Genomic DNA, 12,253 nt, shown 5'->3' with positions numbered 1-12,253 from the left:
TTAAGTACAGTTGTACACAGTACATACCAAGAAGTTTGCTGATGAAAGGCTGTGTTTTAAAGGGTTCAAAGTCATCTATGTGTTCGCCAGTTCCAATAAAAATAATAGGACTCTTTGTGGCAGCAACTCTGCAGTAAAATATATTTTATGAAATGGCCTCTCAAAAACCACCCATCTTTTGTACCGCCTATTAACATAATCGGCTAGGCATCATCAACACAATGCATCCTCTCTGAAGTATCTTTCTTACTCCCTCAAACTATTAATGCAAAAACATCCAGCATCTAGGATAGGTAGCTGGGAGTAGCTGACAAGATGTTTCTGAGTAGTACTTTAAAATACAAACTCTGCTTTGAAGAATCAACAGAAACAGAAGTTGCTTATTTTCATTGCTGAGTAAGAAACTTGAGAGGAAAGAAAGAAAAATAAATCATCTCCATTTTATCCTAATATTGGGAGGTCAGATGAGACAGGCATTGATTACTTTTTCTTCAAGGTACCTCTTACAACAGACAGCAATCTCATTTTCAACACAGAAAAAAAGCTTAGCCATAATAAAAATCAGAACCTTTTCACAAATCAATCATTGACACTAGCTTTTAGATGAACTCAGCTTCCACTCTACAGAAAGTACAGAACTAACATGGCAAACTTAACACATACAAGCGCATGACAACTGCAACAAGCTTTTGGTATTTTCATTTTGCTCTTAAGTTTATTTTTCCATCACTACGCTATAAATAACAGCAAAATACATATGGCAGTTGAAGAACTCTAACACTTACGATCAAAGTCAGACAGTGATTTAGTAAGTTTGTGTCAGTTAACTCTGACTGTTTTGACAAATATATTTCAGCTCCATATAAGCTATATAATTGAAACGCAGCTGGAGATTCGTCTGACATGCCATCATATAAGGCTGAAGATAAAATGTAACATTTTCTAGTCAGAGTCTGTCAAGATACAGCACACAGGAAGTCCATGAAGAATGGAATTTAGGAAAGTATGACTGAAGACTAATTTTTTTACCAAATTGCTGGACACTGGCAATCCATAAGTTTGATTTCCATCACAGTTTTAAGGCCATTGGATCTGACTAGCTAGTTTTTCCCCTTTTGGGAAAAAAAATCTTGGGCATTGAATGAGAAGCAGAACTTTTCAGGTAAGCTGTATCTATTAAGTCCAAATTTATATTTTTGGTAAAAACTCCTGATATGCAAGATACAATAAATATAATTGCTTGATGCTAGTCTCAGAAAACAGTAGTCTGACATGATAATACGCACTACTGTATTGGAAGTACATCATAACACTCGATTCTGACTGACATTAAATATCAACAGGTGATCTTATCCACCAGAAGTAGGGTAGGAACGTAACTGTTACTGACTTAAATCTCAGATTCTGTGCAGTGTGACACTGACACTTTCACAGGACAGGTTTCTGAGACACTAACATATTTCATGGTTGTCCATGCGTGGCCAGATGTTGGACACTACTATATCACAATACTTACGCACTAAGAGCTCCACCTCCTTTTGCATGTCCATCAAGCTTAGTAACAATAACAGAAGCTACATCTACTTTATCTTTGAAAGCTTTAGCTTGAGCTTCACAAGCTTGGCCAATGGAAGCATCCATCACATAAACAATGTTATCTGGTTGCTAGGAGAAAAGAAAGATACACAAAAAATAATTTCCTGCTTTCTTAAACAGTGCTTGTGCATCATGTTCAGTAGCAGAACTTACTGCAGTAACAGTAATTATGTAAAGGCTGTGCAGTTTAAAATGAAAGGGCAACTGTTTTATGAACAGTATTGTCTAATGATCATTTGAAAACTGATACTGTGTTACTATGTGAAAGACTTAGCTACAACACAGAATATTAAAATTTAATAGGTTTACAGTTACTACTTATGTTTTGAGTTATTTTAGCCAGTACCTGAGCCAATAAGCTAATTAGTATCTACAAGCAATTAATGGCTAACAACATCTTCCATTCAGTTTTACATTAAGAGCTTTAAGACATCCATTCCTCTGAAAGCAAGTAAGCCATTAGCAGAAGTTGTGTGGGAAGTGTCATATTGTCATGCAAGGCCACAGAATAAAAAAATAGCCAGACTTTTTAAACCCATACAGGAAACACCAGCTTCATTTACATATCAAAACTGCTGAAAGTTATCCAATCATCTTCTCTGTTTCAGGGCAATTATTCGTGACAATCACAGAAAATGTAGCTACAGAAAACCAGATCAGACTGGTTCTTTTATATAGTTTCTCAATGCAAAGATCCTGAAAAGGAAAAGTTAAAGCAGGAACGGTAGTCTAGTTATGTGCAAGCATCCTCGAATTACAGATACAAGAATTAAAACTGACACAGAACTATCAAGCACTGACCATCCAGCCCTTGTTTATTCATATCTGTTTGTAATTTCTAATACATTCTAGGAGTTAAAGCACTGACACATTCCAGAGGAGCAAAATCCACACAGAACATTAGGAGATAAACATAAATGAATTGTATTTAAATTACTATAACAGAAGTTATTGTATTTCTTGAAACTACTCACTATGGCATTAGCAACTTGTAACATCTCTTCAAACAAAGAGTCTTCCTGTTTGTGACGTCCACTTGTATCAACAATGATTATTTCAAAGTTTTCATTCTTAAATTTCTCAACACCTTCTGAGGCAATAATTACAGGATCCATTTCTGTATAACTGATCACAAAGAGAAACATCCCTATATATATATATTTATATATGCAATTCTTTGTTCCCAAAGAAACTAACTCAAACTTTCATTACTTGACTGTAAACCTGTTAACTGTAAATCTACCTGGACTTAGAGAGGGACCTCCTCTCATGTCAAGCAAAAATTGATTAAAAATATGCCTTCCTAAGCCATTTGCCCTTACTATTCAGTGAACTGAAGCACAAAGGACTGTCTCACCTGCTGAAGACTGCACTAAGTTCTACTAGTCCTTCTCTGAAATAAGATTTAACTGAGCACCTAGATAGTACACCTCCAATGAAGCTCAGGGGAAAGTTATTTACGGCTTTTATAAAAGCTATTTTAGGTACACTGCTGCCCCTACTTGACAATAAAAATTAAGGGTCCAAATATCATATCCTTTGATCTGTAAAGATACTTCTGAAAGTCTGAATGCGTCTGGTAAAGGCCTCTAAACTGTTATACACAGAGCATTCTAGGGAATTAACCCCCAGATCTCTTCTTACACTATCCCTACCTGCTACTACTGGCAGACAATATACTGAATGAGGCGCAATTTTCATCTGATCAGAGCAAATACTATAATAAAATCTAAGTAATTAGGCAACACTGAATGGGGCTTAATGCAAGATGTTCAATAAGGACAAGTGTTCGTTGGAGTTGAATCATTCTCCAAACTGATTCTGAAAGATGCTTACCTCCCATAAAAGGGAATTCTTGCTTTTGTGGCATTCTGCTTTAACTGGTCAAAAGCACCTGTAAGACAGGTATAAGTCAAGGGACTAAAAAAATCTGTAAGTATTCGAGATAAAGAACCACATCATTAAAGACTGTATTACCTGCTCTGTATGTGTCTGCACATATTAAACACGTCTTCCAACCTTTCCTCTGATAGAAGTATGCTAACTGTGAAAAGAAATCCAAAACAACTAGTTACACCAAAATCCCACTGGAAAGCATGACACCATATAACAGCTTATAAATCACTGAAGTACATACAGAGGACAAAAAGTCAAGCCAGCCTTCCCATAACTGAGCCCACTTAGTAACACTGTACAAGTATCAAATGTTAGCATCTCCGTTATTTAGAAGAGTATGTTATACATATAATTATTAATGGCGAGATGAAAACAGCTGCTTGATACTGCTTCTGATTTCAGTTTCCTGAGCTAGGAATGACAACAAATAATTCCAGTTCCCATTTTACTAACTCCTGAATTCTGCTTACTGTTAATACTGCAGATAGGACTAGCTTTTAGAAACTACTCAAAGCAATAATCACCTTCAATATTAAGTACTGTAATGACTACAACTTGTACAGCTCTTTGTTTCTGTACTTTCAGAGGAACAAAGATATTTCCAATGCAAGGACATGTTTTTAAGCAATGGATGGAATCCTTACTTTCTTGTAATACTAAGCTTCACTGGTACAATGTACATTCACAGAACATTTGACTGACCAAAGACAAACTTCCAAAATATAGTTCACCTATAGAAGCACTAGGGAAGTCTTATGAAATCAGAGCAGTGATACATTTGGTATAGCCTATGCGTGAACCTCAAACAGATGACAAAAAAAAGAAAGATGCATCAGTCTTTTTCCACAGGATAATTTTTCCTCCCAACAATCATCATAAATAGGTTAAGTGTCAATTCAGAGCATTCCTTTTTAGCCTTAAAAATACAAATCCAAATTTCCTCAATTAATTTGGAGCTAGAACAGGTTTCATAGCACCCACTCATACTTAACTGAGATATCTAACACAGGGGCCAACTTCCACTGGTTCCCCTAAACAGGTAGTGGAATGAGATAGGTTCCATTCCTATCTCAGATAAACCCAGAAAGCGAGGAATAGAAAGAATCATTGTTATTCATATGCAGTATCATCTCATCAATAGTTTAGTTTAAAAAAAAATCTCAAAGGAAGTCCTACAAGCCATAAATTGCCCCAAAAGAATTGGACGTTCATCCCGTCTCAGAAACCACTTTACAAAAATATCTCTACATTGTAAACAGTTAGTACTTTCCTAATAGTACTTTCCTAGTACTAATATAAACAGCACAGACCACAAGCAAATCCTGCCAAAGGATTCCAATGACCACTCCCACCCCCCAAGAAAAAAAGCCATGCAAACAGATTCAGCACAAGTTACCTTTGAACAGGTCGTTGTTTTACCACTTCCTTGCAAACCAACAAACATTATAATATTCTGTTTTCCTTTGGTAGGTGTCCATGCTTTGACTCCAGGATCTACAAGCTATAGAACAAAGTACAATATATGTTGCAGATCTGAATTTCAGAAGCACACAACAGTCAGTGTCACAGTCATGCTAGGTGCCTGGCTTGATATTCAATGGAGCAAGCCAATTTTTGCATATTCTAGTCTCAATTTGGCTTAGATGCTTGCTGATTTACAGTGAACAGCAACAGCCCATGCAAGGTATCTATAGTATATAGCGTTATGCACAATAATTCTGTAACAGTAACAGCGTTAATTTCTTTCTAACACCAAGCACCAAAGTCAGGGTGGTGTGTATATATGGCACAAGTATAACAACCAACACAGAAACATGACCTCCACCCCACCATCACTGCTCAAGATGAACCTTTTCTGGTAAGAATCCTACAGTACAGAAGACTTTTTAGGGTTACTGCCTCACTTGTTGAATGAGCAGAAGGTACATACATTCCAGAGAGCCATCATATGGGTGGGCACAGACTACAGAAGAACAAAAGACTATACTGTTAACTGGAAAGGGGACAGAATACTGACACCTAGGTGCTGATTTGGCCAAGCAGGCAGATTAAAGAGAAACGTTGCCATGAATTGCTGGGTTGTTACTTAACACTTTTTCAAAGGCTTATAAGTAGTCTGAACAAATCTTCACTCGGGTTGCAAAGGCATGTTCCTGGGACAACCAAAGACAGTCCAGAAGCTAATAGTACTCTACCCTTATTTTGTCTTTACATTTCAATTAAAAAGAGTAAGAATAGCTGGACTTGAAGCTTAAGTCAAAGTTAGTCTGAGAGATACCCAGGAAGCAGTTTCAATCAGAAGAATACTAGTGTTTGTAGTAGTAAGTAGCCTTACAACAGAAAACATAACTGTAGGTACCACACAATCACCATAAAGCTTGGCTTGCTACTGTACTGCTTCCACAGCCCAGGCTGTACAAGAAAAGAGATGTAATACAGAATTTAAGTCCTACCTTAACAAGTTCTTTAAAGACAGCATGCTGAATCATTTTTCTTTTGTTAAGGCCAGATGCCATTTCTTCAAGATCAATCGCAGACCTGAGTTTAAGAAAACCATGAAACACTAGTATAACTTAAAGCATCACTTTAACCAAGTAATAAATGAAGCCTTTGCAACTGAAACAGCACTCTGATTTGCCTTGAGTTTTCAGATAGGATGTATTTAAAAAAGACACATGCATTGGAGACATTACTTCTGTATGCAGGACAAAACCAGGTTTCTGAAATACTTGCATCTTTCAGACTTGCATCTACTTGAATTACACATCTGAAAATAGCCAAGGTAACAGTACTGGTCATATACACAGATCTATTTATATCCAGCACAGAACATGTGAAGATGAGGTGTCTAGGAAGTAACAAAGAACTTGTTTATCATACCACTCTGACGACAGCAACAGTTTTTTGAAACAAGACTATAACAGCAATAACTGACTAAACTTCACAAAGATTCTTTTGATGCAATTGGCTAGACATTTAGTTCAAAGTGTATTTTCCTGTTAAAGGTAAACTGGGTGTGCCTAAGAAAACTGTATAAAGAAAGAAGTTAGTTATTCTTCTGTAACCTCAAATTACAACTTTTACAAACATTAGAAGTTAAATGCATTTTGATTATTTCACTTACTTGACATTTTCTCTGAGTTGCTTCACAAGTTTAATATTAACATCAGCTTCCAGTAATGCTGTACATACTTCTTTTAACATAGCATTTAAAACCTTTGGAGTATAAAGGAAAAATGGTTTTATAATGCATAGTATTGACTAGGCCAGTATTAGTTCAAAATATGAATGTGAAAGTATATTTATGATATAACCAAGGCTTTTACAAATTAAATGCATGCAGTCCTATCATTATATTGACTACCACATAAAAAAAGTCTATGCATTTGTTCCTATGGAAATACAATTTAAATTTCAAAGAGTAATACTGGAAAACAAGGGTCCTCAATTTGTAATATGCACACTGCAACAAAGTAACACAGAACAATTCCTATTGCATTAAGGACAACAGCAGCTCGTATGGTAGCAAGACTTCCTAAACCTCCCAACAGATACTCCTTAGAGACAGCTGTAACAGAAAGCCACAAAACAATCTCTTAACACAACGCAATCTCTGTAAATAAAAGTATTCCTTAAATGCAAGATGGACACACTGCTATCTGCATTCTCAGCAGAAACTGGACTGCTGCTCTGGGGTATGCCTTTTAGGCAAACAGGTGCCTCAGGAACCCAGTTTAGTAGTTCTGAGAATTTTCAAAGCAAAAAGTCTTGAACAAAAAGATTTTTTGAAAGTAACACCTGCATAAATGGCCTCATTTGCACAGCTTGAGCTCCTGCAGGAGAAAAGTTTCTACTGCTGAAAAAGAATTAACTGGGCTATATTTGATTCAGTTAAGGATTTGTTGTCTCCCAGCTGAAGATTTGTTAAAACCTTTCCTCTGTGCACAAGTTCCAACCCTACAATCCTCAATAAGCCTACTTTTAGTTACTTTAAGCCAACTGTCTGCATACTTGAAAAGAGTTTCTAGCAATTGATTTACTCAGAGGTACTTCTAAACCATCACATCAGTTTTCCATCTTGCTTTTCAGTCCATATAACAGAAAACATTTATACTTTCAAATTCTTAATTAAAAAAATACAGACTATACCAAGTCAAACAGCTTCCAGAACCACAAACTGTATTGGCTTGAATATAAGGGCAGCAAACATGACATAATCCTCACATCTCAGACAGCAAAGTTTACATTGAAAGCTATTTGTTCTTCTATGTTTCAGCTTCTAGCAGCCTACCATACAACTCTATAGTCTGGCTGTGCACACACACATAAATCAGAGCACTCCACATAGTCTCACAGCCTGCCTTCCACCCAAACTTAGGCATGTATTGCCTCCTCCAGCGTTCACCTCCTCAGAACGCTAATCTCTGTAAATACAGCCACCAAGCTCAAGGACCCTTTGGCCATGGGACCCACTATGCCTGAAGTGATTATATGTGTCTAAATCTGGTTCCAAGTTCTGGCAGTACTATCAGGAGGTTAAAATCTCTAGCTAGAAATTTTACTTGAAGGAAGAAAAGAGCTTTGGGATAACATCAATCTATTTCAAGCTTCTCATCAGCCTTTGAGACCTTCTTCCCAGAACTTTGCTTTCTAAATGTCAGTGCCATCACATATGCATACTACATACCTCTTCATTGATAATCGTTGCATTGCTCAGTGAGCGTAATGCTGAAGTTATTTTTCTTCCAAGATCTGCTAGAACCATTTTGGCGGCTTCAAGTACAACTCAGAAGAATCTGGAAAACAACTAAAAATTAAAATTTAAAACTAGTTGAAGCTATGCCTTCACAAATTAATTATTCCAGTATCTTTTGGGTTAAGAAATCTGCTTTGCATACCAGAAAGCACACAAGTTTTACTTTTTTTAGAGTTATTTTTAGCAAATATTGGCCTGAAGTTAATTTTAGGCTATCCTGATGGCCTAGTTAAAGACAGAGGTACCACACTGCAATTAGGAAGCATTTCACTGTCTGGAATATTTGTGCACTGAATTCACCATGAAAAAACAGTCCAGATAGGCTTCCAGAAAGAATGCTAACTGCTTTTTATCTTATCGGCAATATGCTACATGACAATAAAATCAAGCAGAACAGCCTAGAAGCTCTGCATCCTGAAAAGACAGTATGATCATCGCAAGCAAAATATTTTGCTAGCAAAATTGAACATCATTGAACAGTTCTATTTATCTACCTTACACTAAATCAAACAATTTCCCACTTCAGTAACCCTACAAACATACTTGTATTTTAATAAGCAAAATTCACATTGTGTTTAACAGCTTTATTGGAGAACCAGACTATTTTTGTTCACTACAGGCACAAATCTTACATAAAACCCTAAAAAGTATACCGCAACTCATAGTTAGCAAACCATAAAAAATTAATTTCTGGAGGGTATGCATAGTCTAGTCAACATTCTAAACCACTCCACCTCCTATAAAAGGGGGTGAGATATTCAGGAGAACACATGGCAGAAACAGCAATCTAAAACTCTGAAAAAGGGCAAACCAAAATTTGTCTAAAGAGCAAAAAAGTTGCAACACCATAGTTACTGCTGAAATGGAGCACTTCAGATTCTTCTTGTTTATCTTCCAATTTCACAGTTGTTTTCTCGTACCCAACTGAAACTACTCCCTTGCTGACAGCTGAATTCAGAATCTCACATTTGAGTTCCTCCTTTCAGAACTGAAAGCAAACTTCCCAATAATGAGAGCCTCTATAATCAAAGTAGCTGACAGTTTTCAAGATTTTATGGACTTCCCCCTCTCCTCCCTCAAATGGGTAGAGAATAAAACAGACAAGAAAGGCTGGTCCGTTTAGTAAAATGAATACATTAGCTATATTCTTACTTAATTTAAGAAAGAGGGCTCCAATCTAGGTAAGACAGAAGCTCATTTATACACACACTGAGATTTACTAGCTGTACAGGCCCCAAAAAGCAAGGCTTACAATGTGTTTATAAATAAGTACAAAGATACACTCCAAAGTAGATAAAACAAGTCACCCATGTCAGCCAACCTCCTGACTGCTTTGCCTAATTGAAAGTTAATATTGTCACAAAGTTGGCAGGTTAAAAAAGAAAAAAAATCAAAAAAACAGACCACCAGTCCAACCCCTCTGATACTGAGGCCACAACGCAGAACAAAGTCTCCAGAAGTTTCAGAAGATGTAGGATAAATAAATTCAGTCTAAGTACAGGCCTCAGATGTAGCAAATGATGCAAATAAATACATTTACACATTGTAGATTTAATGTACATTGTATGTACAGGCAATTTCGAAGAGACATACATTACCATGCCAACTCAATGTTTCATAAAAAAATTAGACTTTGCTTCCTAAGGAACTCTGCCTGTAACATATTTGCAGATCAGTACACTAACAGATATGGATGTTCATCTTCTTATTTTGCTGCAAGAGGACTTCTACATGACATCTGAGGTGGGAAAACTCCAAGTTTTCCTTACAGGGCATATGAGTCACATTCTTGCAGAATAGTTCTGAAAAAGCATTATCATCAATATGATCTACCAAAGGGTGTCAGCAAAACAGACATTCAAAATGTTTTTCAAGCTCGTTTCCCATTAAAGTCACAATAGTGCAAAAAAGCCACCTTTAAAAAGAGCATTGAATCTCAGTAAGCTCTGAGCTGCTAAAAGTGCAGCCATGGACAAAGCTTAACAAGAACACTTGGATACGAGAGATAAGAAATTTGATATGATGACCAACATACAGCAGCCAGGTGAACACTCAATATTTAAAGTTAGCTTCCAGAGTTCTATGGACCTCTAAATACAGAAAGTTAATTATGTCCTAATAAATGAATGTTTTCCCTACAGAACTCCAAAAGCTTCTTCCAACAGTCTTACAACAGAATAATGCAAATACTAAATACTATGCTAAAGGGATGAGTTTAAGCATTTTAATATCAACTGCTTTCTCTAGCACATTAAGGATTTATAAGCCATCAGAATTACTAAGGGATGCCAACTACAGAAATTAATGTAAATTTTCACGTACAGTCCATCCAAGTTGTGAGCCACACTACGGACAAAAAGACACATAAGCTGTCTTAGCAGGTAGCCAACTTGGGTTGGCAGGTAGCCAGAAGGGCATTAGCAGTGACTGCACTGCAGAATGCGTATATGCTGCATTCAGAGCATCTGTAGTTCTGGAAGAGCTTTTCAGCTTTAACGCAGCACCCCGCCAACACACTGAACAGGTTTAAATCTGGCAGGGCCCCACAGTAAACAAGCCAGGCTGTATCAAGCAGGCATCATGCTAAGCAAGGCCGTGAGCTCTACACAGTCCAAGCTGCCTTCAGGAGAAGCAGGTTGGGCACCTCCGCACTGAGCTCCCAGGTCATCCTTCTACTGCAGAGTTCCAAGACAGCTTCACTTGCTGCTGAAAGGCAAGCACTTCAGGAATAAAGGGCCAGCAGAAGTAGTGGGGGGGGGTTTAAGTCACAGCAAAACAGCAGTGAAATAACTCTGAAGAAACAGACTGCCTATCCATCTAGTATAAATCTCTAACCAAAATTTGTCTAGCTAAACTAGCAGCACTCTTCAATGCACAGAATTTTAGAAGGCAACAGCTTTAACAGATAATATCTCTTTAAACAGCTGTTTTAAAACTTAACAGCTGTTTAGAAGATAATAAGCAAAAGGAATACTTAAAGTCTGTATAATAAAGTTATATTAAAAATACATACATACACGGATTAAGATCGGCATAAAGTCTAATACTACAACCGAAAAAAAGGCTGATTCACAGGTGGAAATAGCTTGAGCTACTGCACCGACACTCAACCCCAACTTACTGGTTTCCACCTTCTAAAATTATCTGACAGAAGGGCAGGAAGGCACCCCCAGGGCCTCAGCAGGGACCGGCTATCCTGCTTACGGCCTGAAGCCCTCTCTTTCGCGGAAAAGGAAAAAAACGGTGAAGGCACAGCCTTAGTTAGGTGCCCGGCCCCTGCCTTTCCCCCTGTGCATCCAGAGCTGGCCACAGCCAACGGGCCAGGCACGGGGCTGGGCGAGTCCCGTCCCGGTGACGCGGATAGCCCGATCGCCCAGGAGCCCCAGAGCTCCGCTCCTCCGGGGCCGGGGCGGCGCAGCCCAGCCGCGGTGCGGCAGACCGGAGGCCCCTGCGCGGCCCGGCCTCCGCCCCGCGCCCGGAGGACAGACCCGCCGTCCGTTCTCCGGGGCCGACAGGGTCCGGATGCCCGCCCTCCCCGCCGCAGCACCGCCGGGGTTGGGCCGCCGCCTCACCCCGAGAAGCTGCCGCCGGTCGCGGTCCCGCTTCGCGCCAGCCGCGGCGGCAGCCCGAGCACTCACCGAGAGCGCGGTGCGGGGCCCGCGGGCAGAGCCCAGCCCAGCCCGCCGCGGCGAGGCCGCCCAGCGCTCCGCAGCCGCCGCTGGCAACCGCCAGACACCACCGGTCGCCGCTGCCCGCCGACCAGGGAAACGTCACCACTCGCCCTCACCCCGCGGGCCGCAGCTCGCTTCCGCTTCCGGGGCGCGCGCGCGCCCGCTGCCCCGTAAGGTGGCCCCGGGAAACAGCCTGCCCGCACCCGGCGGAGCCCCGCGGCACCGCTAGGAACTGCGCCGCGCCGGCTTAAGGGCGGGCGGCGCGGCCGCAGGCGGGGAAAGGGGAGGGCTTCCCTCACGGGCCTTCCTGCGCCGAGCGGGGAGGCGGGGCGGG

The 12,253-nt window shown here is 39.7% G+C and overlaps 1 protein-coding gene across 3 annotated transcripts in view; it reads right to left on the bottom strand.

Annotated features, from left to right (window-relative positions):
- The window catches only part of LOC140653750 (signal recognition particle subunit SRP54), a 36,036-nt gene extending 23,824 nt beyond the window's left edge, over window positions 1-12,212 (bottom strand). The window contains exons 1-10 of one of the 3 annotated variants that reach the window (XM_072866206.1): window positions 11,887-12,212; window positions 8,180-8,288; window positions 6,617-6,708; window positions 5,946-6,030; window positions 4,889-4,993; window positions 3,574-3,640; window positions 3,433-3,490; window positions 2,571-2,721; window positions 1,517-1,665; window positions 28-128 (exon numbers count right to left, since the gene is read on the bottom strand). In XM_072866206.1, the coding sequence (XP_072722307.1) occupies window positions 28-128; window positions 1,517-1,665; window positions 2,571-2,721; window positions 3,433-3,490; window positions 3,574-3,640; window positions 4,889-4,993; window positions 5,946-6,030; window positions 6,617-6,708; window positions 8,180-8,257 (886 nt within the window). In that variant the 5' untranslated portion in view covers window positions 8,258-8,288; window positions 11,887-12,212. Of the gene's footprint in view, window positions 1-27; window positions 129-1,516; window positions 1,666-2,570; window positions 2,722-3,432; window positions 3,491-3,573; window positions 3,641-4,888; window positions 4,994-5,945; window positions 6,031-6,616; window positions 6,709-8,179; window positions 8,300-11,886 lie in introns of all 3 variants that reach the window. The other 2 variants (XM_072866204.1, XM_072866202.1) reach the window with 2 other exon arrangements.
- Between the last annotated feature and the right edge of the window lie 41 nt (window positions 12,213-12,253).

The sequence above is a fragment of the Ciconia boyciana genome, chromosome 6, assembly GCF_034638445.1.
Source record: "Ciconia boyciana chromosome 6, ASM3463844v1, whole genome shotgun sequence".
In the NCBI taxonomy this organism is placed as follows: domain Eukaryota; kingdom Metazoa; phylum Chordata; class Aves; order Ciconiiformes; family Ciconiidae; genus Ciconia; species Ciconia boyciana.
The sequence above is the reverse complement of the archived record's forward strand: the minus strand, read 5'-3'. Positions and strand labels throughout refer to the sequence as shown.